The sequence below is a fragment of the Corella eumyota genome, chromosome 1 (genome assembly GCF_963082875.1).
Source record: "Corella eumyota chromosome 1, kaCorEumy4.1, whole genome shotgun sequence".
Taxonomy (NCBI): Eukaryota; Metazoa; Chordata; class Ascidiacea; order Phlebobranchia; family Corellidae; genus Corella; species Corella eumyota.
Window position 1 is genome coordinate 22,368,492 of NC_137490.1, and position 23,608 is coordinate 22,392,099.

At 29.1% G+C, this 23,608-nt stretch overlaps 2 protein-coding genes across 5 annotated transcripts; both read right to left on the reverse strand.

Moving 5' to 3' along the window:
• LOC145747310 (uncharacterized) lies at positions 1-3,982 on the reverse strand. Its single transcript, XM_082564874.1, has 2 exons — positions 393-3,982; positions 1-141 (listed from the first exon to the last, which is right to left on the reverse strand). Exon 1 carries the CDS (start codon positions 3,846-3,848, stop codon positions 978-980), a length of 2,871 nt encoding a protein of 956 aa, XP_082421000.1. The 5' UTR covers positions 3,849-3,982; the 3' UTR covers positions 1-141; positions 393-977.
• A 4,783-nt stretch (positions 3,983-8,765) lies between these two features.
• On the reverse strand, positions 8,766-19,033 carry LOC145753577 (uncharacterized). 4 transcript variants are annotated; one of them, XR_014283847.1, is made up of 9 exons: positions 11,665-11,811; positions 11,273-11,400; positions 10,964-11,096; positions 10,449-10,537; positions 10,175-10,332; positions 9,995-10,065; positions 9,649-9,862; positions 9,348-9,450; positions 8,766-9,160 (listed from the first exon to the last, which is right to left on the reverse strand). XR_014283847.1 is itself a non-coding variant. In XM_082569985.1 (9 exons), exons 4-7 carry the CDS (start codon positions 11,016-11,018, stop codon positions 9,841-9,843), a joined length of 306 nt encoding a protein of 101 aa, XP_082426111.1. In that variant the 5' UTR covers positions 11,019-11,096; positions 11,273-11,400; positions 11,665-11,816; positions 16,704-19,033; the 3' UTR covers positions 8,766-9,160; positions 9,348-9,450; positions 9,649-9,840. The 4 variants fall into 4 exon arrangements, 1 of the variants encoding a protein (XP_082426111.1); XM_082569985.1 differs by lacking the exon at positions 10,449-10,537 and adding an exon at positions 16,704-19,033 and having other exon boundaries at positions 11,665-11,816; XR_014283845.1 differs by having other exon boundaries at positions 10,175-10,537.
• Between the last annotated feature and the right edge of the window lie 4,575 nt (positions 19,034-23,608).

Sequence of the window (23,608 nt, forward strand, 5' to 3'; positions counted from 1 at the left end):
TAAAGGGGTTGTAAGATGTGTATATTGTTGTGGTTGTCACTTTAGAATATAGGTGACTATGCACAGCCTATTCACGATCTTGTGTGTACACAGTTTATTTAGAAGTGCTCATTAACAAGACCACTAGCTGGTAGAAGTGAGCTAAAAACAAATTAGTTCTGTTTGTACAAAAGTAAAATATTTTTATAAGATCACGCAAGTATTCAGGTTCGACAAACTACCTCTACCGTGTCACAAAGAAATAACATATTTGAAATTTACCCTAAACCAAGCTATAAAAACACTTATAAATAATTGTTAGTCTAAAAATCTGATTATTGACAATAGTAATTTTTAAAATCTAACTACATCCTTTTTAAAGCATAAATATTTAAATAATAATACTTACAAACCTAAAGTCAATTTTGATTTCTTTTTAAAAATTTGCATTTTTTAAAGGTCAGGTTCTAATTCTTCATAAACTTTGCAATATGCTTTATGATGTCACTGTAGCAGTTCCAGATATCAAAACAACTCAAATATTATTATATAAATCCTAATAATTCTGAAATATAAAATCAACATTAAATCAAATTTGTACAATTCATTAAGTTTAAGATTAGCATACAAATATACCCGAAAATATATAACTGTGAGATTTAAACTGTTTTTCAGATTTAAAAAAAATTACATAAAAATAGCTAAAAAATGGTTATTTTCATTAGGTGGAATTTTTAAGATTTAAAGTTTAAGATTAACATACATACATTAAAATATAAACTTAAACATAAAAACTGTTTATAGACATTTAAAAATATTCATACAAATGATACTCACAACATAGTTAAACAACAATAAACTAAAAATATTATTGTTCCACAAATACAATGTTTTTAAGCACAAATTTGCATAACATAACTTTTAATATTTAAAATCCGAAATTAGAAGAAGGGGAAAACAAGTATGATATAGAAGCAAACAATTTTTAGTTTAGCTTCTTATTTCTTTACAACAAACTTTAAAATAAATGGCATAGCATCACATTTTTCAATCAGATATTGGCAAATCATGATCATATCTTGATTCTCATCAATTTTTTGGTAGATTTCAAGTGAAGTTTGAAAATCGGATAATGCTTCTTTATATTGACCGAGCTCATATTTGGACTTTCCAATCCAATAATGACAATTAGCAACACAACTGCTCTTAGTTGGATTGTCATCAATTTGTTGGTGGATTTTAAGAGAAGTTTGGAAATCGGACATTGCTTCTTTATATTGACCGAGCTTATATTTGCAATTTCCAATCCAATAATGATCGTAAGCAACATCACTGCTCTTAGTTGGATTGTCATCAATTTGTTGGTGGATTTTAAGTGAAGTTTGGAAATCAGACATTGCTTCTTTATATTGACCAAGCTCATGTTTGCAAATTCCAATCCAATAATGACGATTAGAAACACCCCTGCTCTTAGTTGGATTGTCATCAATTTGTTGGTGGATTTCAAGTGAAGTTTGGAAATTAGATAATGCTTCTTTATATTGACCGACGTTATATTTACACAATCCAATCCAATAATGATCGTAAGCAACATCACTGCTCTTAGTTGGATTGTCATCAATTTGTTGGTGGATTTTAAGTGAAGTTTGGAAATCAGACATTGCTTCTTTATATTGACCAAGCTCATGTTTGCAAATTCCAATCCAATAATGACGATTAGAAACACCCCTGCTCTTAGTTGGATTGTCATCAATTTGTTGGTGGATTTCAAGTGAAGTTTGGAAATTAGATAATGCTTCTTTATATTGACCGACGTTATATTTACACAATCCAATCCAATAATGATCGTAAGCAACATTACTGCTCTTAGTAGGATTGTCATCAATTAGTTGGTGGATTTCAAGTGAAGTTTGTAAATCAGATAATGCTTCTTTATATTGACCGACGTTATATTTACACAATCCAATCCAATAATGATCGTAAGCAACAATACTGCTCTTAGTAGGATTGTCATCATATAGTTGGTGGATTTCAAGTAAAGTTTGGAATTCAGATAATGCTTCTTTATATTTACCCAGCTTATATTTGCATTTTCCTATCCAATAATGATCGTAAGCAACACTACTGCTCTTAGTTGGATCTTTATCAATTTGTTGGTAGATTTTAAGTGAAGTTTGTAAATCAGATATTGCTTCTTTATATTGACCGAGTTCATGTTTGCACGAACCAATCCAATAATGACAAAGAGCGATATCATCCTCCGAGTTGTTAGTAAACTCAGTTTTGCATATTTCCTGGTTCCACCATTTTATAGCAAAAGTATAAAAACCTAAAACATAACATATCGCCGGAACCAAATATATTCTAGTTTTTGCTATTTCATTAAGGTCGAACAAATTTTCTTGAAATTGTCGAATTATTAAAAAATATTCAACAAGACTTTTTATCCCAACTGTTTTATCAACAAACTTATTTTGTATTTCTGATTGTTGAACTGTATCGTCTTGTGATTTCTTATCCATGTAAACTTTTAATCTTGTCTCACATGCAACGGCGATGGCAAATTTAAGATTGCAACCAATTTCTTCTGTTAATTTATTTTCTTGAAAAAGACTTTCTAGAATGTCAAAGCAACATGATTCTTTTATGTCATGAATTTTACCAATTGCTGAAACAAATAAAGTTGAACTTCTGTAAATCATTCTTTTTATGTTTAGTTTATTGCAATTCTGCAAATTACCTAATTGAGTTAGCACATCAAAATCTTTTTTATTTTTTTTGATTTGTTCTTTAACTGAAATTTGATAATGCTTTACATTTAATAAAGACATTTCCTTATCAACAAATTTCCAAAATTGTTGGTATATTTGTTGATTTCCCGCAACAAAACATGATGTCATCAACATATCAGCCAAGTGGTAACCATTCTTTATATTTTTATCTGACCCAATAAAACTTGCCATTTTGCTAACAGTTTGAATTAACTCAAGTGTAAATTGTTTGTTTGTAGTTTTTATTTGCCTTCCAAGTGGAGATTTACAAGCATGTGGCATCATTCCATCAAAAGAAATGCCAAGGGGTGTGAGAGCATCGTAAAAGTTAAATTTAGTTGAATCTCCGCTATTTAAACTTGGAATATTAACAGCAGGAAGAATAGTTTCTCCAAGATTAATCAAAATAATTTGAAAGATCACAGCAAACCATCTGAAGTATTCTTTTATTTTTTCTTGACCTTTTTCAGACAATTCTGTGATATTGTCATCCAAAACTATAACATTTTCAAAATCAGAGTAAGGAGTTATTTCCCTTCGTGAAAGTGATCCAAGTCCCACTAAAGCATATTCACATGGGGGATTTTCCATTATTTCTTCACAAAACCTTGCAAGGCATTTCATAATTTTTGTATAATCTTCACTTATTATATTCTGCAGGTTTCTTATAGCTTTAACTTTTTCACTTTTAAGTTTTGTGAATTCCTCGTTAAATATGTTTTCAGGAATCTGAGAAATGGTTTTAAGTATATTATTAACCTTGTTTCTCATTTCTGCAACATCTTTAGCAATTATTTCTGAATATTTAATTAAATCTGCTTCTTGGTTTGCTGCATTTGCAATTTTAAGAAGTTCAGAGCAAAATTGACGAAGATCTTGTTTAATTTCTTCCACATTTTCAGGTTTTCTAACAATAACTGCATTTAGTAAAGCTGCACTTTGAATTAACTTGATTTTGTCAGCTTGTTGTAAACCTTCAGTTTTGTAAATTAAACCAAGTTTATGGAAAAGTTTTGCAGATTGTTTTGGAAAATTTTCCTTTCCATTTTTGTCACAAATTTGTTTAAGTTGTTCAACAATCTCATCCTCTCTTTCCATTGTTTTAAGGTAAATGTATTTGCTTTTAAGTAAAATATTGAAAGTTCAAAATCTGATTTGTTAAACCAAAAAAAATGTTTATTTGCCAAAACAGCAAGAACTTTTCTGTGCAGATTTATCAAACTTATTTTATAATTTTTATTGGTATAACCAAGCTATTAAAAATAAAATATTTTTGTAATTCTATCTGAGATAAGATTACAAAACCTTTCCTAATAACAGTAAAATTGAATATGATGCCGATAGTATAACATAAGTTTTATTTAAATTAACACATTACTGGCAGCACAAAACTAGAATTCTTTGCTATTACCTGGCTTAAATTATCGTACGTTAAATAAAACTCAATGAAATGTTTCAGGAAGAGAAAGCATTTGTTTGTTGCTCAGTGTGGCTAGGTTACTCGTACCTGATGTAACTTAATATCCCTACTCTATAAACTATATACCAGTTAAAAACAAGAGAAATGAACAGAATTTACTGTCATAGTTAATTTCATTATATTTTCATCAACTTTTAACTCTTTTAACTTAACAGTTAAACAAAAACAACATAATTTTACAACTGGCGATTTAATTAAATAAATACTAGGATTTACTTGTTAAAAAAACACTTTTTAAAAACATATTTAACAAAAAGTGAGCTATATAATTTTACTATGAATTTACCACGACAGTTAATTTTAGGGTATGTTAAACTTTTTAATTAAACCACTTTTTAAAAACATACAAAATTAAATTAAGCTTAAAAATATAACAAAACGACCATTGTCAGTTTTTTTAAGAAAGAAATACTAAAATAAAAGTGATAATAAATATTAACAACTTAACCAAAATACAACATCACGGTCTTATAAATAAAAATACCAAATTTATTTTACCTGCCACTCACAGAAAATCAATTAACTGGTTATACTCAAGAATTTCCCATTTCTTAACTTAAACGTTAAACAAAACGACATAATTTTACAACTAACAATTTAATTAAATAAATACTTGGACTGACTTGTTAAAAAAACATTTTTTAAAAACATATTTAACAAAAAGTGAGCTACATAATGTGAAACAGGAACTCTGTCAGTTTTTCTAATAAGAAACACAATAATAGAGTGTAATACATGTTAACAACTTAACCAAAACACAAAATACAATATCACCGTTTTACAAATAAAAATATCAACTTTATATTAACCGTTATTTAGGGATGTGCCTAAAAGCTTGGCTTGTACGAGCATCTTAATTTTAAAAAGCTCGGACGAGCAATACGAGCTTTTAAATAGCGAAAATAAATACCTAAGTGACCTTTCGATACGTAACGCAAAACGTCCGGGAAAAATGCATAAATTTTTGTTGTGGACACGATTTTTTTTAATTATTTGAATTAAAATTATTACCCCTGCAAGCTTGCTATAGATAAATAATTTAAAATCATATTGCTTTATTTAAAGAAGCGATTTAAAATCGTTAGAACGTACGGTGAAACTTCAAACTTTACCGGTTTTAAGAAAATTGAAATAGACTGAACTTGGGTTAGTGGTGTACTTTGTATTAAAATACGAAAATTTACTTAAGCTTACGTAAATTCACATGAAGAAATGTATTTCGACATGCTCAGGAGTTAACTGGTTACGAAGCGGGCTAGCAATAGCTTCCGCTGTACTAAAAAGTCTTTCAATTTGGGTTTAGTGACCATGCCATAACATACTTAAAATCTTTATGTAAACATTAATACTTTTGGCATGTTTTAAATCATTAAATTGATTTTGTCATTTTTTCCCGTCGCATTGTTGTAATATTAATTGTATATCGTATTTATTATTTACTTTTATCAATGTGCGAAAAACCTAAATAAAAAAAAAATAAAAACACTTGTTGGTGGCGTGAAAACAATTGAATAGCAACGTCATATCTCGCGTGATATAATAAAACCATGGAGATACTAATATGTATATAACGACGAACTTTTGCAGTGTGAATTATAAAACTATTGCATTTAAAAAGTTATAACACTGCACGGCGTTTGATTTGCATTATAATTTACCGAAAAAAAAAATTTAGTTGATAATGCTCGGATAATTTAACGTGAAAGCTCGGCAAAAACCGAGCCTTTAAAAATGCCTCGGCTAGTACACGAGTACGACCCCGAGCACTCGGCTCGACACATCCCTACTGTTATCCAAAGAAAATCAATTAACTGGTTAACTACACACAAGTAACAAATATAGTCTTGCTATTACCTGACATAAAATATTCTCTGTTGAATAAAATTCGATGGAATTTTCTAAAAACAAAAAGCTTTGTTTGTTGCTCGGCGTTACTAGGTTACTTGTGTCTGATGTTACTTTATATCTCTACTGTAAACTATATATCAGTTAAAAACAAGAGAACTAAAGATCTCTACTGTAAACTATATACCAGTTAAAAACAAGGGAACTAAAAAGAATTTACCACTACAGTTAATTTTAGGGTATGTTAATTAACCTTTAACTCTGTTTTAAAAACCCTGATAAAACAACCTAATTTTACCAATGCTATTTATTCAAATAATTTGATTAACTCTTTAATTAAACCACTTTTTAAAAACATACATAAAATAAAATAAGCTTAAAAATATAACAAAACCACCATTGTCAGTTGTTATAAGAAAGAAATACTAAAATAAAAAGTGATAAAAAATATAACAACTTAACAAAAAATACAACATCACTGTCTTATAAATAAAAATAGCAAATTTATTTTACCTGCCACTCACAGAAAATCAATTAACTGGTTAAATTTAAGAATTTTCCATTTCTTAACTTAAACGTTGAACAAAACAACATAATTTTACAACTAACAATTTAATTAAATAAATACTTGAATTGACTTGTTAAAAAAAACATTTTTTAAAAACATATTTAACAAAAAATGAGCTACATAATGTAAAACAGAAACTCTGTCAGTTTTTTCTAATAAGAAATACAAAAAGAGAGTGTACATGTTAACAACTTAACCAAAAAACAATATCGTTTTACAAATAAAAATATCAACTTTATATTAACCGTTATTTAGGGATGTGCCTAAAAGCTTGGCTTGTACGAGCATCTTAATTTTAAAAAAGCTCGGCCAAGCAATACGAGCTTTTGAATAGCAAAAATAAATACCTAAGTGACCTTTCGGTACGTAACGCAAAACGTCCGGGAAAAATGCATAAATTTTTGTTGTGGACACGATTTTTTTAAATTATTTGAATTAAAATTATTACCCCTGCAAGCTTGCTATAGATAAATAATTTAAGATTATATTGCTTTATTCAAAGAAGCGATTTAAAATCGTTAGAACGTACGGTGAAACGTCAAACTTTACCGGTTTTCAGAAAATTAAAATAGGCTGAACTTGGGTTAGTGGTGTGCTTTGTATTAAAATACTAAAATTTACTTAAGCTCACGTAAATTCACATGAAGAAATGTATTTCGACATGCTCAGGAGTTAACTGGTTACGAAGCGGGCTAGCAATAGCTTCCGCTGTACTAAAAAGTCTTTCAATAAAAACACTTGTTGGTGGCGTGACAACAATTGAATAGCAACGTCATATCTCGCGTGATATAATAAAACCATGGAGATACTGATATGTATAATATAATTAATATACTAATGTATTAGGGAAGGGCTAAAATCCAAAATACTCGGATTCGACGAGCCCGAGTATTTAGTTGCGATACTCGGCCGAGTCCGAATACTCGTTTATGACGTCATTTAAAAGAATATATAACTGTTCACGAAAATTTTTTCCGCATAATTTTAAAAGGCAAATATTGCCAAAAACACGTATTTATAGATAATAAAGTGTTTAACGTTGGCAAAACTACTTACCGCTGATAGCAATTTCATTTTAAGTCTAAACAAAAATGCAAGTCCCAAATTTATTATGCGTAAAATTATACTATGTAAAAAGTGTATTTGTTGCGCAATCGTTGCTTAAATAACGTGATATAATTAAGAGTAGATTATAATTTATTAGAAAAAGGCAAACCTCGTGTTTTTTTGAGTTTAGTAAATCGTATACGATCTTAAATAACAAATTATTACTCGGCGTCCGAGTATTAAAAAATGCTCGATGTGCACGAGTATTAAAATATTCTTAAAACTCGGGTTGAGTACTCGGACTCGGATTCGATTGGCCCATCCCTAAGTATATTTATCGGTGAAACGACAAACTTTCGCAGTGTGAATTATAAAACTATTGCATTTAAAAAATTATAACACTGCACGGCGTTTGATTTGCATTATAATTTACCGAAATAGAAAAAAATTAATTTAGTTGATAATGCTCGGATAATTTAACGTGAAAACTCGGCAAAAACTGAGCCTTTAAAAATGCCTCGGCTAGTACACGAGTACGACCCCGAGCACTCGGCTCGACACATCCCTACTGTTATCCAAACAAAATCGATTAACTGGTTAACTACACACAAGTAACAAATATAGCCTTGCTATTACCTGACATAAAATATTCTCTGTTGTATAAAATTCGATGGAATTTTCTAAAAATATAAAGTTTTGTTTGTTGCTCGGCGTTACTAGGTTACTCGTGTCTGATGTTACTTGATATCCCTACTGTAAACTATATATCGGTTAAAAACAAGTGAACTAAAGATCTCTACTGTAAACTGTATATCCAGTTAAAAACAAGAGAACTAAAGATCTCTACTGTAAACTATATACCAGTTAAAAAAAAGAGAACTAAAGATCTCTACTGTAAGCTATATACCAGTTAAAAACAATAGAACTAAAAAGAATTTACACAAAGGTTGTTTATACAAAAAAATACAGGGTTTAAAAACATTTGTGATTTGTTAACAATAAAAATGCTTTTAAAATGTAATTCTAATAACAAATTGTAAAATTGAAATATTTTAGTTGCATTGTTTCAGTAATATCCTGATATTTTTGACATTTATTTACAATAAAAATAATTCAAATTAACTAAATTATGCAAAGGCTACAAAAACCACAGTGTGTTTAAAATAACTAACCGATAAGAAGTATAACCATAAATAATTTTCTGAATATACATTTCACCAAAAACCGGACGCATGAAAACCCATATTATTTTCTATTAACTTTTACCCCAATCCTACTAAAAAAAAAACGCAATAAAATTTTTTAATAAATATTGAAGTAAATTAAACAAGTTTACAGTGGGTTTAGTTAAAAAAGGGGAGTAACTTTTATACCCGACAGGGGGTTACTGTACCATTGGGGTGAAACCTTTAAATAAACCACTCAGTGGGTTTTGCATTAATGGGTCGGTCACAAGGTCGACTTCACAGCCTAAATATAAAAGAATCTTTTATAACCCCAGCCCAATCTTTAGTTGTATAAGTTATTTAACTTATAATAACACAGAAAGTCAACTAACATCTAAATTTAAAAATTTTATGCAGTGCCCGTTGCAACAAACTTAAAAAAAGCAAAAAAGTGTCTACTAGAGTAAATTAGGGTATGGAAAAGTGCCTACCTGCTACCCCCTCTATTCATGCTAGGACAAAAGTGAGGATAACTTGTAGATTGTTGCATCCTTCTTATTTGTGCCTGGCTCAGTTGTATAGGTTAACGTTAATCTAAACAAAGATACAAAATTAAACCAAGATATATCTAAACATTATTTCATAAATCTGGCTTATGTTTAATTTAAACATTTGTAAATGCTATTGAAAATTTAGTTGAATGACATATTATTGTGGTTTTGACACCCCTGATGTAGTAATGAATATAATACAATAAACAAATCTAATTTTTAAAAACACACAAAAACCAACCTGTTTTCCTCTGTAATATTGACAGCCTGTGTCCCAATGGAATAAGCATGACCACCTTGCAACAGACATGCAGCTGCATTGTCAGGACATTGAGATAAATAAGTATAAAGTTCCGAGGGGAATTTATTGTGGATATTTCGACAAACATTTATGTAAATGTTGTCATGTGATGTCTCTGATGGGGTCGAAGGGTCACCGATGTAGTAATACCCCCCTAAATTTAAAGATAATTTAATTGAATAATAATATTTAATATAGGATTATATACGCTAATTATTTTATGACCTTATTTTTTTCAAGTTTAAAAGTCAATTGAATATATAACTTTAAAACCAAAATTTTAAACCTGATTGCCAGAGTTTCCAAATTTCTTCCCGACAAGTTTGTGAACGTTACATTTAACTTGTTCCTGAGTATCTGTGATCATAGAAAATATGTAAATTAAAAAGTATATATAATACCAAAATGATATTGAAAAAAAACTAATTAAACATATATTTACAAATAAAAAAAACTTAAAAGTTACCAAAGTTGTTCCACAGTCAAAAGTGATGTTGCTCCGATAAAAACTCGACTGAGAACATTTCTTCGTCGTGTTAAACTCGAGATAAAAACCAACAGAATCAACCGAGTCATAATTTATACTTGGTGAGATTGTGGACTCTCCATTGGATAAATGAGTGGCTGTAAAATAATTGATTGTATTTAGTTTCTTTTTATTGTAAGTTTTTTACATAACAGTAGAGGTAACAATTTAAAAGGTTTAATTAATAATATATTAGAGCTATAAAAAAACTAACACAACTACAAGCAGTGAGGATCAAACCAAACACCCTATGTGGTGATGACCAAGGCTGTTAGATTATCGGCTATCAAAGGATTCGACTTGCTAAAAAAGAGGGTTTTTACAGCAAAAAGTCAGCGTATAGTGTCAATGTTAATACATAAAATACTTAAAAAATACATAAAAAAGTTTTGATCAATTATTACAACATCTTTTAGTTTTTAGAATATTAGTTTTTAGGACTTATGCCCTGAAAACTAAGTTAAGAGTGGGATAAATAAGGACATTGGTTTTTGCTTTCAAAATTTTAACTAGCTGCAGACCCTCATGATTATTCGCAGGTTGAATCTTTTGCCCCTTCCTGACCTTTGCTTTGACAGCTATGTCATGCTGCCAGGTAAAATTACATGATTTTACACAATTAAATACATAATCCAACTTGCCAGCAGCAAGATTTAAACTTAAAACATCAAGATGTTGCCTGCATGACAAAAATTTATGCAAAAAATAAATAAATATAAATAAACTTACCACAAAACTTCAATATTTCCTGCAGTAAAACTAATTTTAAATTTATGCTGGCCATGAAAGTATGGGGGTTTTTACCTTCAGGTGGTTACCCAAATTTCAGTGACATCATCATGCATTTTTTATCCTCATTTACCTAAATTAACTTTAAATTGTAACCTAAATTTTGTATAACTAACAAATAACTAAACAGCATTAAATTAAAAATTAAATCTACGTTGATAACCTTAAAAAATTAGAACAACCAATATTATGTTTGTAAAACCTAATGATGTATATGAACATACCATTACAACATTAACAAATGTTCACCTAAAGGGGTTGTAAGATGTGTATATTGTTGTGGTTGTCACTTTAGAATATAGGTGACTATGCACAGCTTATTCACGATCTTGTGTGTACACAGTTTATTTAGAAGTGCTCATTAACAAGACCACTAGCTGGTAGAAGTAAAAAAAAAACAATATAGTTCTGTTTGTACAAAAGTGAAATATTTTTTAGGATCACATAAGTATTCAGGTTCGACAAACTACCTTTGACGTATCACAAAGAAATAACATATTTGAAATTTACCCTAAACCAAGCTATAAAAACACTTATAAATAATTGTTAGACTAAAAATCTGATTATTGACAATAGTAATTTTTAAAATCTAACTACATACTTTTTTAAGCTTAAATATTTAAATAATAATACTTACAAACCTAAAGTCAATTTTGATTTCTTTTTAAAAATTTGCAGTTTTTAAAGGTCAGGTTTTAATTCTTCATAAACTTTACAATATGCTTTATGATGTCACTGTAGCAGTTCCAAATATCAAAACAATTTAAATATTATTATATAAATCCTAATAATCCTGAAATATAAAATCAACATTAAATCAAATTTGTACAATTCATTAAGTTTAAGATTAGCATACAAATATACCCGAAAATATATAACTGTGAGATTTAAACTGTTTTATAAGCTTTAAAAAAATTACATAAAAATAGCTAAAAAATGGTTATTTTCATTAGGTGGAATTTTTAAGATTTAAAGTTTAAGATTAACATACATACATTAAAATATAAACTTAAACATAAAAACTGTTTATAGACATTTAAAAATATTCATACAAATGATACTCACAACATAGTTAAACAACAATAAACTAAAACTATTATTGTTCCACAAATACAATGTTTTTAAGCACAAATTTGCATAACATAACTTTTAATATTTAAAATCCGAAATTAGAAGAAGGAGAAAACAAGTATGATATAGAAGCAAACAATTTTTAATTTAGCTTCTTATTTCTTTACAACAAACTTTAAAATAAATGGCATAGCATCACATTTTTCAATCCGATATTGGCAATTCATGATCATATCTTGATCCTCATCAATTATTTGGTAGATTTCAAGTGAAGTTTGAATATCGGATAATGCTTCTTTATATTGACCGAGCTTATATTCGCAATTTCCAATCCAATAATGACAATTAGCAACATCACTGCTCTTAGTTGGATTGTCATCAATTTGTTGGTGGATTTTAAGAGAAGTTTGGAAATCGGACATTGCTTCTTTATATTGACCGAGCTTATATTTGCTCATTCCAATCCAATAATGATCGTAAGCAACATCCCCGCTCTTAGTTGAATTGTCATCAATTTGTTGGTAGATTTTAAGAGAAGTTTGAAAATCGGATAATGCTTCTTTATATTGACTGAGCTCATATTTGCACAAACCAATCCAATAATGACGATTAGCAACATCATAGCTCTTAGTTGGATTGTCATCAATTAGTTGGTTGATTTCAAGTGAAGTTTGGAAATCAGATATTGCTTCTTTATATTGACCGAGCTCATATTTGCACGAACCAATCCAAAAATGACAACAAGCGATTTCATACTCCAAGTTATTAGTAAACTCAGTTTTGCATATTTCCTGGTTCCACCATTTTATAGCAAAAGTATAAAAACCTAATTTATAACATATCGCTGGAAACAAAAATATTTCAGGTTTTGCTATTTCATCAAGGTCGAATAAATTTTCTTGAAATTGTCGAATTGTTAAAAAATATTCAACAAGGCTTTTTATCCCAACTGTTTTATTTATAAATTTACTTTTTATTTCTGATTGTTGAACTGTATCGTCTTGTGATTTCTTATCCATGTAAACTCTTAATCTTGTCTCACATGCAACGGCGATGGCAAATTTAAGATCGCAACCAATTTCTTCAGTTAATTTATTTTCTTGAAAAAGACTTTCTAGAATGTCAAAACAACAGGGAGGTTTAATGCCATGAATTTTACCGATTGCTGAAACAAATAAAGTTGAACTTCTGTAAATCATTCTTTTTATGTTTAGTTTATTGCAATCCTGCAAATTACCTAATTGAGTAAAAACCTCAAAATCTTTTTTATTTTTATTTATTTGGTCTTTTACTGAAATTTGATAATGCTTTACATTTAATAAAGACATTTCCTTATCAACAAATTTCCGAAATTGTTGGTATATTTGTTGATTTCCCGCAACAAAACATGACGTCATCAACATATCAGCCAAGTGGTAACCATTCTTTATATTTTTATCTGACCCAATAAAACTTGCCATTTTGCTTACAGTTTGAATTAACTCAAGTGTAAATTGTTTGTTTGTAGTTTTTATTTGCCTTCCAAGTGGAGATTTACAAGCATGTGGCATCATTCCATCAAAAGAAATGCCAAGGGGTGTGAGAGCATCGTAAAAGTTAAATTTAGTTGAATCTCCGCTATTTAAACTTGGAATATTAACAGCAGGAAGAATAGTTTCTCCAAGATTAATCAAAATAATTTGAAAGATCACAGCAAACCATCTGAAGTATTCTTTTATTTTTTCTTGACCTTTTTCAGACAATTCTGTGATATTGTCATCCAAAACTATAACATTTTCAAAATCAGAGTAAGGTGTTATTTCCCTTCGTGAAAGTGATCCAAGTCCCACTAAAGCATATTCACATGGGGGATTTCCCATTATTTCTTCACAAAACCTTGCAAGGCTTTCCATAATCTTTGTATAATCTTCACTTATTATATTCTGCAGGTTTCTTATGGCTTCAACTTTTCCACTTTTAAGTTTTGTGAATTCCTTGTTAGATATGTCTTCCAGAATCTGAGGAATGGTTTCAAGTATATCAATAACCATGTTTCTCATTTCTGCAACATCTATGCCAATAACTACAGAGCAAAACATCAAATCTGCTTCTTGGTTTGCTGCATTTGCAACTTTAAGTAATTCAGAGCAAAATTGACGAAGATCTTGTTTAATTTCTTCCATATTTTCAGGTTTTCTAATAATAGCTGCATTTAGTAAAGCTGCGCTTTGAATCAACTTAATTTTGTCAGCCTGTTGAAAACCTTCAGTTTTGTAAATTAAACCAAGTTTATGGAAAAGTTTTGCAGATTGTTTTGGAAATTTTTCCTTTCCATTTTTGTCACAAATTTGTTTAAGTTGTTCAACAATCTCATCCTCTCTTTCCATTGTTTTAAGATAAATGTATTAGCTTTTAAGTAAAATATTGAAAGTTCAAAATCTGATTTGTTAAACCAAAAAAAAATGTTTATTTGCCAAAACAGCAAGAACTTTTCTGTGTAGATATAACAAACTTATTTTATAATTTTTATTGGTATAACCAAGCAATTAAAAATAAAATATTTTTGTAATCCTATCTGAGATAAGATTACAAAACCTTTCCTAATAACAGTAAAATTGAATATGATGCCGATAGTATAACATAAGTTTTATTTAAACTAACTCATTACTGGCAGCAAAAAACTAGAATTCTTTGCTATTAACTGGCTTAAATTATCGTACGTTAAATAAAACTCAATGAAATGTTTCAGGAAGAGAAGGCTTTTGTTTGTTGCTCAGTGTGGCTAGGTTACTAGTGTCTGATGTAACTTAATATCCCTACTCTATAAACTATATACCAGTTAAAAACAAGAGAAATGAACAGAATTTACTGTCACAGTTAATTTCATTATATTTTCATCAACTTTTAACCCTTTTAACTTAACAGTTAAACAAAAACAACATAATTTTACAACTGGCGATTTAATTAAATAAATACTAGGATTTACTTGTTAAAAAAACACTTTTTAAAAACATATTTAACAAAAAGTGAGCTATATAATTTTACTATGAATTTACCACGACAGTTAATTTTAGGGTATGTTAAACTTTTTAATTAAACCACTTTTTAAAAACATACAAAATTAAATTGAGCTTAAAAATATAACAAAACCACCATTGTCAGTTTTTTTAAGAAAGAAATACTAAAATGAAAGTGATAATAAATATTAACAACTTAACCAAAATACAACATCACTGTCTTATAAATAAAAATACCAAATCTATTTTACCTGCCACTCACAGAAAATAAATTAACTGGTTATACTCAAGAATTTCCCATTTCTTAACTTAAACGTTAAACAAAACGACATAATTTTACAACTAACAATGTAAATAAATAAATACTTGAATTGACTTGTTAAAAAACATTTTTTAAAAACATATTTAACAAAAAGTGAGCTACATAATGTAAAACAGGAACTCTGTAAGTTTTTTTAATAAAAAACACAAAAATAGAGTGTTATAAATATTAACAACTTGACCAAAACACAAAATACAATATCACCGTTTTACAAATAAAAATATCAACTTTATATTAACCGTTATTTAGGGATGTGCCTAAAAGCTTGGCTTGTACGAGCATCTTAATTTTAAAAAAGCTCGGCCGAGCAATACGAGTTTTTGAATAGCGAAAATAAATACCTAAGTGACCTTTCGATACGTAACGCAAAACGTCCGGGAAAAATGCATAAATTTTTCTTGTGGACACGATTTTTTTTAATTATTTGAATTAAAATTATTACCCCTGCAAGCTTGCTATAGATAAATAATTTAAAATTATATTGCTTTATTTAAAGAAGCGATTTAAAATCGTTAGAACGTACGGTGAAACTTCAAACCTTACCGGTTTTAAGAAAATTGAAATAGACTGAACTTGGGTTAGTGGTGTACTTTGTATTGAAATACGAAAATTTACTTAAGCTCACGTAAATTCACATGAAGAAATGTATTTCGACATGCTCAGGAGTTAACTGGTTACGAAGCGGGCTAGCAATAGCTTCCGCTGTACTAAAAAGTCTTTCAATTTGGGTTTAGTGACCATGCCATAACATACTTAAAATCTTTATGTAAACATTATTACTTTTGGCATGTTTTAAATCATTAAATTGATTTTGTCATTTTTTCCCGTCGCATTGTTGTAATATTAATTGTATATCTTATTTATTATTTACTTTTATCAATGTGCGAAAAACCTAAATAAAAAAAAATAAAAACACTTGTTGGTGGCGTGAAAACAATTGAATAGCAACGTCATATCTCGACTGATATAATAAAACCATGGAGATACTAATATGTATATAACGACGAATTTTCGCAGTGTGAATTATAAAACTATTACATTTAAAAAGTTATAACACTGCACGGTGTTTGACTTGCATTATAATTTACCGAAAAAGAAAAAAATTAATTTAGTTGATAATGCTCGGATAATTTAACGTAAAAGCTCGGCAAAAACCGAGCCTTTAAAAATGCCTCGGCCAGTACACGAGTACGACCCCAAGCACTCGGCTCGACACATCCCTGCTGTTATCCAAAGAAAATCGATTAACTGGTTAACTACACACAAGTAACAAATATAGCCTTGCTATTACCTGACATAAAATATTCTCTGTTGTATAAAATTCGATGGAATTTTCTAAAAATAAAAAGCTTTGTTTGTTGCTCGGCGTTACTAGGTTACTTGTGCCTGATGTTACTTGATATCCCTACTGTAAGCTATATATCGGTTAAAAACAAGAAAACTAAAGATCTCTACTGTAAACTATATACCAGTTAAAAACAAGGGAACTAAAAAGAATTTACCACGACAGTTAATTTTAGGGTATGTTAATTAACCTTTAACTCTGTTTTAAAAACCCTGATAAAACGACCTAATTTTACCAATGCCATTTATTCAAATAATTTGATCAACTTTTCAATTAAACCACTTTTTAAAAACATATACAAAATAAAATAAGCTTAAAAATATAACAAAACAACCATTGTCAGTTTTTTTAAGAAAGAAATACTAAAATAAAATTGATAATAAATATTAACAACTTAACCAAAACGCAACATCACTGTCTTATAAATAAAAATACCAAATTTATTTTACCTGCCACTCACAGAACATCAATTAACTGGTTAAATTTAAGAATTTCCCATTTCTTAACTTAAACGTTGAACAAAACCACATAATTTTACAACTGGCGATTTAATTAAATAAATACTAGGATTGACTTGTTAAAAAACATTTTTTAAAAACATATTTAACAAAAATTGAGCTACATAATGTAAAACAGGAACTCTGTAAGTTTTTTTAATAAAAAACACAAAAATAGAGTGTTATACATGTTAACAACTTAACCAAAACACAAAATACAATATCACCGTTTTACAAATAAAAATATCAACTTTATATTAACCGTTATTTAGGGATGTGCCAAAAAGCTTGGCTTGTACGAGCATCTTAATTTTAAAAAGCTCGGACGAGCAATACGAACTTTTGAATAGCGAAAATAAATACGTAAGTGACCTTTCGGTACGTAACGCAAAACGGCCGGGAAAAATGCATAGATTTTTGTTGTGGACACGATTTTTTTAAATTATTTAAATTAAAATTATTACCCCTGCAAGCTTGTTATAGATAAATAATTTAAGATTATATTGCTTTATTTAAAGAAGCGATTTAAAATCGTTAGAACGTACGGTGAAACGTCAAACTTTATCTGTTTTAAGAAAATTAAAATAGCCTGAAATTGGGTTAGTGATGTGCTTTGTATTAAAATGCGAAAATTTACTTAAGCTCACGTAAATTCACATGAAGAAATGTAAGTATTCGATATGATCAGGAGTTAACTGGTTACGTAGCGGGCTAGCAATAGCTTCCGCTGTACTAAAAAGTCTTTCAATAAAAACACTTGTTGGCGGCGTAACAACAATTGAATAGCAACGTCATATCTCGCGTGATATAAATAAACCCATATAGATACTGATATGTATAATATAAATCATATACTGATATGTATATATGTATTAGGGATGGACTGAAATCCAAATTACTCGTATTCGACGAGCCCGAGTATTTTGTTGCGATACTCGGCCGAGTCCGAGTACTCGGTTATGACGTCATTTAAACGTATAACTGTTCACGAAAATTTTTCCCGCATAATTTTAAACACCAAAATTTGCCAAAAAACACGTATTTATAGATAATAAAGTGTTTAACGTTGGCAAAACTACTTACCGCTGATAGCAATTTCATTTTAAGTCTAAACAAAAATGCAAGTCCCAAATTTATTATGCGTAAAATTATACTATGTAAAAAGTGTATTTGTTGCGCAATCGTTGCTTAAATAACGTGATATATTTGAGAGTAGATTATAATTTATTAGAAAAAGGCAAACCTCATGTTTTTTTGAGTTAAGTAAATCGTATACGATCTTAAATGACAAATTATTACTCGGTGTCCGAGTATTAAAAAATGCTCGATGTGCACGAGTATTAAAATATTCTTAATACTCGGGTTGAGTACTCGGACTCGGATTCGATTGGCCCATCCCTAAGTATATTTATCGGTGAAACGACAAAATTTCGCAGTGTGAATTATAAAACTATTGCATTTAAAAAGTTATAACACTGCACGGCGTTTGACTTGCATTATAATTTACCGAAAAAAAAAATTAATTTAGTTGATAATGCTCGGATAATTTAACATGAAAGCTCGGCAAAACCCGAGCCTTAAAAAATGCCTCGGCTAGTACACGAGTACGACCCCGAGCACTCGGCTCGACACATCCCTACTGTTATCCAAAGAAAATCGATTAACTGGTTAACTTAACACAAGTAACAAATATAGCCTTGCTATTACCTGACATAAAATATTCTCTGTTGAATAAAATTCGATGGAATTTTCTAAAAATAAAAAGCTTTGTTTGTTGCTCGGCGTTACTAGGTTACTCGTGTCTGATGTAACTTGATATCCCTACTGTAAACTATATACCAGTTAAAAACAAGAGAACTACAGATCTCTACTGTAAACTATATATCAGTTAAAAACAAGAGAACTACAGATCTCTACTGTAAACTATATACCAGTTAAAAACAAGAGAACTAAAGATCTCTACTGTAAACTATATACCAGTTAAAAACAAGAGAACTAAAGATCTCTACTGTAAACTATATACCAGTTAAAAACAAGAGAACTAAAGATCTCTACTGTAAACTATATACCAGTTAAAAACAAGAGAACTTAAGGATCTCTACTGTAAACTATATACCAGTTAAAAACAAGAGAACTAAAGAACCCCTATGTAAACTTTATATCAGTTAAAAACAAGGAACCTAAAAAGAATTTACCACGACAGTTATTTTTAGGGTATGTTAATTAACCTTTAACTCTGTTTTAAAAACCCTGATAAAACAACCTAATTTTACCAATGCCATTTATTCAAATAATTTGATCAACTTTTTAATTAAACCACTTTTTAAAAACATATACAAAATAAAATAAGCTTAAAAATATAACAAAACGACCATTGTCAGTTTTTTTAAGAAAGAAATACTAAAATAAAAGTGATAATAAATATTAACAACTTAACAAAAAATACAATATCACTGTCTTATAAATAAAAATAGCAAATTTATTTTACCTGTCACTCACAGAAAATCAATTAACTGGTTAAATTTAAGAATTTCCCATTTCTTAACTTAAACGTTAAACAAAACCACATAATTTTACAACTAACAATTTAATTAAATAAATACTTGAATTGACTTGTTAAAAAAACACTTTTTAAAAACATATTTAACAAAAAGTGAGCTACATAATGTAAAACAGGAACTCTGTCAGTTTTTTCTAATAGGAAATACAAAAATAGAGTGTTATACATGTTAACAACTTAACCAAAACACAAAATACAATATCACCGTTTTACAAATAAAAATATCACTTTTATATTAACCGTTATTTAGGGATGTACCAAAAAGCTTGGCTTGTACGAGCATCTTAATTTTAAAAAAGCTCGGCTGAGCAATACGAGCTTTTGAATAGCGAAAATAAATACCTAAGTGAAAATTCGATACGTAACGCAAAACGTATGCCCGGAAAAATGCATAAAATTTTGTTGTGGACACGATTTTTTACCATTTTTTTTTAATTATTTGAATTAAATGTTATACCGCTGCATGTTTGCTATAGATATATTATTTAAGATTATATTCCTTTATTTTAAGAAGCGATTAAAAATCGTTAAAACGTACGGTGAAACGTCAAACTTTACCGGTTTTCAGAAAATTAAAATAGGCTGAACTTGGGTTAGTTGTGAACTTTGTATTAAAATGCGAAAATTTACTTAAGCTCACGTAAATTCACATGAAGAAATGTAAGTATTTCGATATGATCAGGAGTTAACTGGTTACGAAGCGGGCTAGCAATAGCTTCCGCTGTACTAAAAAGTCTTTCAATAAAAACACTTGTTGGCGGCGTGACAACAATTGAATAGCAACGTCATATCTCGCGTGATATAATAAAACCATAGGGATACTAATATGCATATAATATATAGATAAATATACTAATATATTTATCGGTGAAACGACAAACTTTCGCAGTGTGAATGATAAAACTATTGCATTTAAAAAGTTATAACACTGCACGGCGTTTGATTTGCATTATAATTTACCGAAAAAATTAATTAAGTTGATAATGCTCGGATAATTTAACGTGAAAGCTCGGCAAAAACCGAGCCTTAAAAAATGCCTCGGCTAGTACACGAGTACGACCCCGAGCACTCGGCTCGACACATCCCTACTGTTATCCAAAGAAAATCGATTAACTGGTTAACTACACACAAGTAACAAATATAGTCTTGCTATTACCTGACATAAAATATTCTCTGTTGAATAAAATTCGATGGAATTTTCTAAAAATAAAAATTTTTGTTTGTTGCTCGGCGTTACTAGGTTACTTGTGCCTGATGTTACTTGATATCCCTACTGTAAGCTATATACCAGTTAAAAACAATAGAACTAAAGATCTCTACTGTAAACTATATATCAGTTAAAAACAAGAGAACTAAAAGATCTCTACTGTAAACTATATACCAGTTAAAAACAAGGGAACTAAAGATCTCTACTGTAAACTATATACCAGTTAAAAACAAGGGAACTAAAGATCTCTACTGTAAACTATATACCAGTTAAAAACAAGGGAACTAAAAAGAATTTACCACGACAGTTAATTTTAGGGTATATTAATTAACCTTTAACTCTGTTTTAAAAACCCTGATAAAACAACCTAATTTTACCACTGCCATTTATTCAAATAATTTGATCAACTTTTTAATTGAACCACTTTTTAAAAACATGTACAAAATAAAATGAGCTTAAAAATATAACAAAACAACCATTGTCAGTTTTTTTAAGAAAGAAATACTAAAATAAAAGTGATAATAAATATTAACAACTTAACCAAAACGCAACATCACGGTCTTATAAATAAATATACCAAATTTATTTTACCTGCCACTCACAGAAAATCAATTAACTGGTTAAATTTAAGAATTTCCCATTTCTTAACTTAAACGTTAAACAAAACGACATAATTTTACAACTAACAATTTAATTAAATAAATACTTGGACTGACTTGTTAAAAAAAACACTTTTTAAAAACATATTTAACAAAAAGTGAGCTACATAATGTAAAACAGGAACTCTGTAAGTTTTTCTAATAAGAAATACAAAAATAGAGTGTTATACATGTTAACAACTTAACCAAAACACAAAATACAATATCACCGTTTTACAAATAAAATTATCAACTTTATATTAACCGTTATTTAGGGATGTGCCAAAAAGCTTGGCTTGTACGAGCATCTTAATTTTAAAAAAGCTCGGACGAGCAATACGAGCTTTTGAATAGCGAAAATAAATACCTAAGTGACCTTTCGATACGTAACGCAAAACGTCCGGGAAAAATGCATAAATTTTTGTTGTGGACACGATTTTTTTTAATTATTTGAATTAAAATTGTTACCCCTGCAAGCTTGCTATAGATAAACAATTTAAAATCATATTGCCTTATTTAAAGAAGCGATTTAAAATCGTTAGAACGTACGGTGAAACGTCAAACTTTACCGGTTTTAAGAAAATTAAAATAGGCTAAACTTGGGTTAGTGGTGTACTTTGTATTGAAATACGAAAATTTACTTAAGCTCACGTAAATTCACATGAAGAAATGTAAGTATTTCGATATGATCAGGAGTTAACTGGTTACGAAGCGGGCTAGCAATAGCTTCCGCTGTACTAAAAAGTCTTTGAATTTGGGTTTAGTGACCATGCCATAACATACTTAAAATCTTTATGTAAACATTAATACTTTTGGCATGTTTTAAATCATTAAATTGATTTTGTCATTTTTTCCGTCGCATTGTTGTAATATTAATTGTATATCTTAATTGTTTATCGTATTTATTATTTACTTTTATCAATGCGCGAAAAAAAAAATAAATAAATAAAAACACTTGTTGGCGACGTGACAACAATTGAATAGCAACGTCATATCGCACGTGATATAATAAAACCATAGAGATATTAATTGACGAGTTTTCGCAGTGTAAATTATAAAACTATTACATTTAAAAAGTTATAACACTGCACGGCGTTTGACTTGCATTATAATTTGCCAAAAAAGAAAAAAATTAATTTAGTTGATAATGCTCGGATAATTTAACATGAAAGCTCGGCAAAAACCGAGCCTTTAAAAACGCCTCGGCAAGTACACGAGTACGAGCCCGAGCACTCGGCTCGACACATCCCTACTGTTATCCAAAGAAAATCAATTAACTGGTTAACTACACACTAGTAACAAATATAGCCTTGCTATTACCTGACATAAAATATTCTCTGTTGTATAAAATTCGATGGAATTTTCTAAAAATAAAAAGCTTTGTTTGTTGCTCGGCGTTACTTGGTTACTCGTGTCTGATGTTACTTTATATCTCTACTGTAAGCTATATACCAGTTAAAAACAAGAGAACTAAAGATCTCTACTGTAAACTGTATATCCAGTTAAAAACAAGAGAACTAAAGATCTCTACTGTAAGCTATATACCAGTTAAAAACAAGGGAACTAAAAAGAATTTACCACGACAGTTAATTTTAGGGTATGTTATTTAACCTTTAACTCTGTTTTAAAAACCCTGATAAAACAACCTAATTTTACCACTGCCATTTATTCGAATAATTTGATCAACTTTTTAATTAAACCACTTTTTAAAAACATATACAAAATAAAATAAGCTTAAAAATATAACAAAACAACCATTGTCAGTTTTTTTAAGAAAGAAATACTAAAATAAAAGTGATAATAAATATTAACAACTTAACCAAAATACAACATCACTGTCTTATAAATAAAAATAGCAAATTTATTTTACCTGTCACTCACAGAAAATCAATTAACTGGTTAAATTTAAGAATTTCCCATTTCTTAACTTAAACGTTGAACAAAACGAC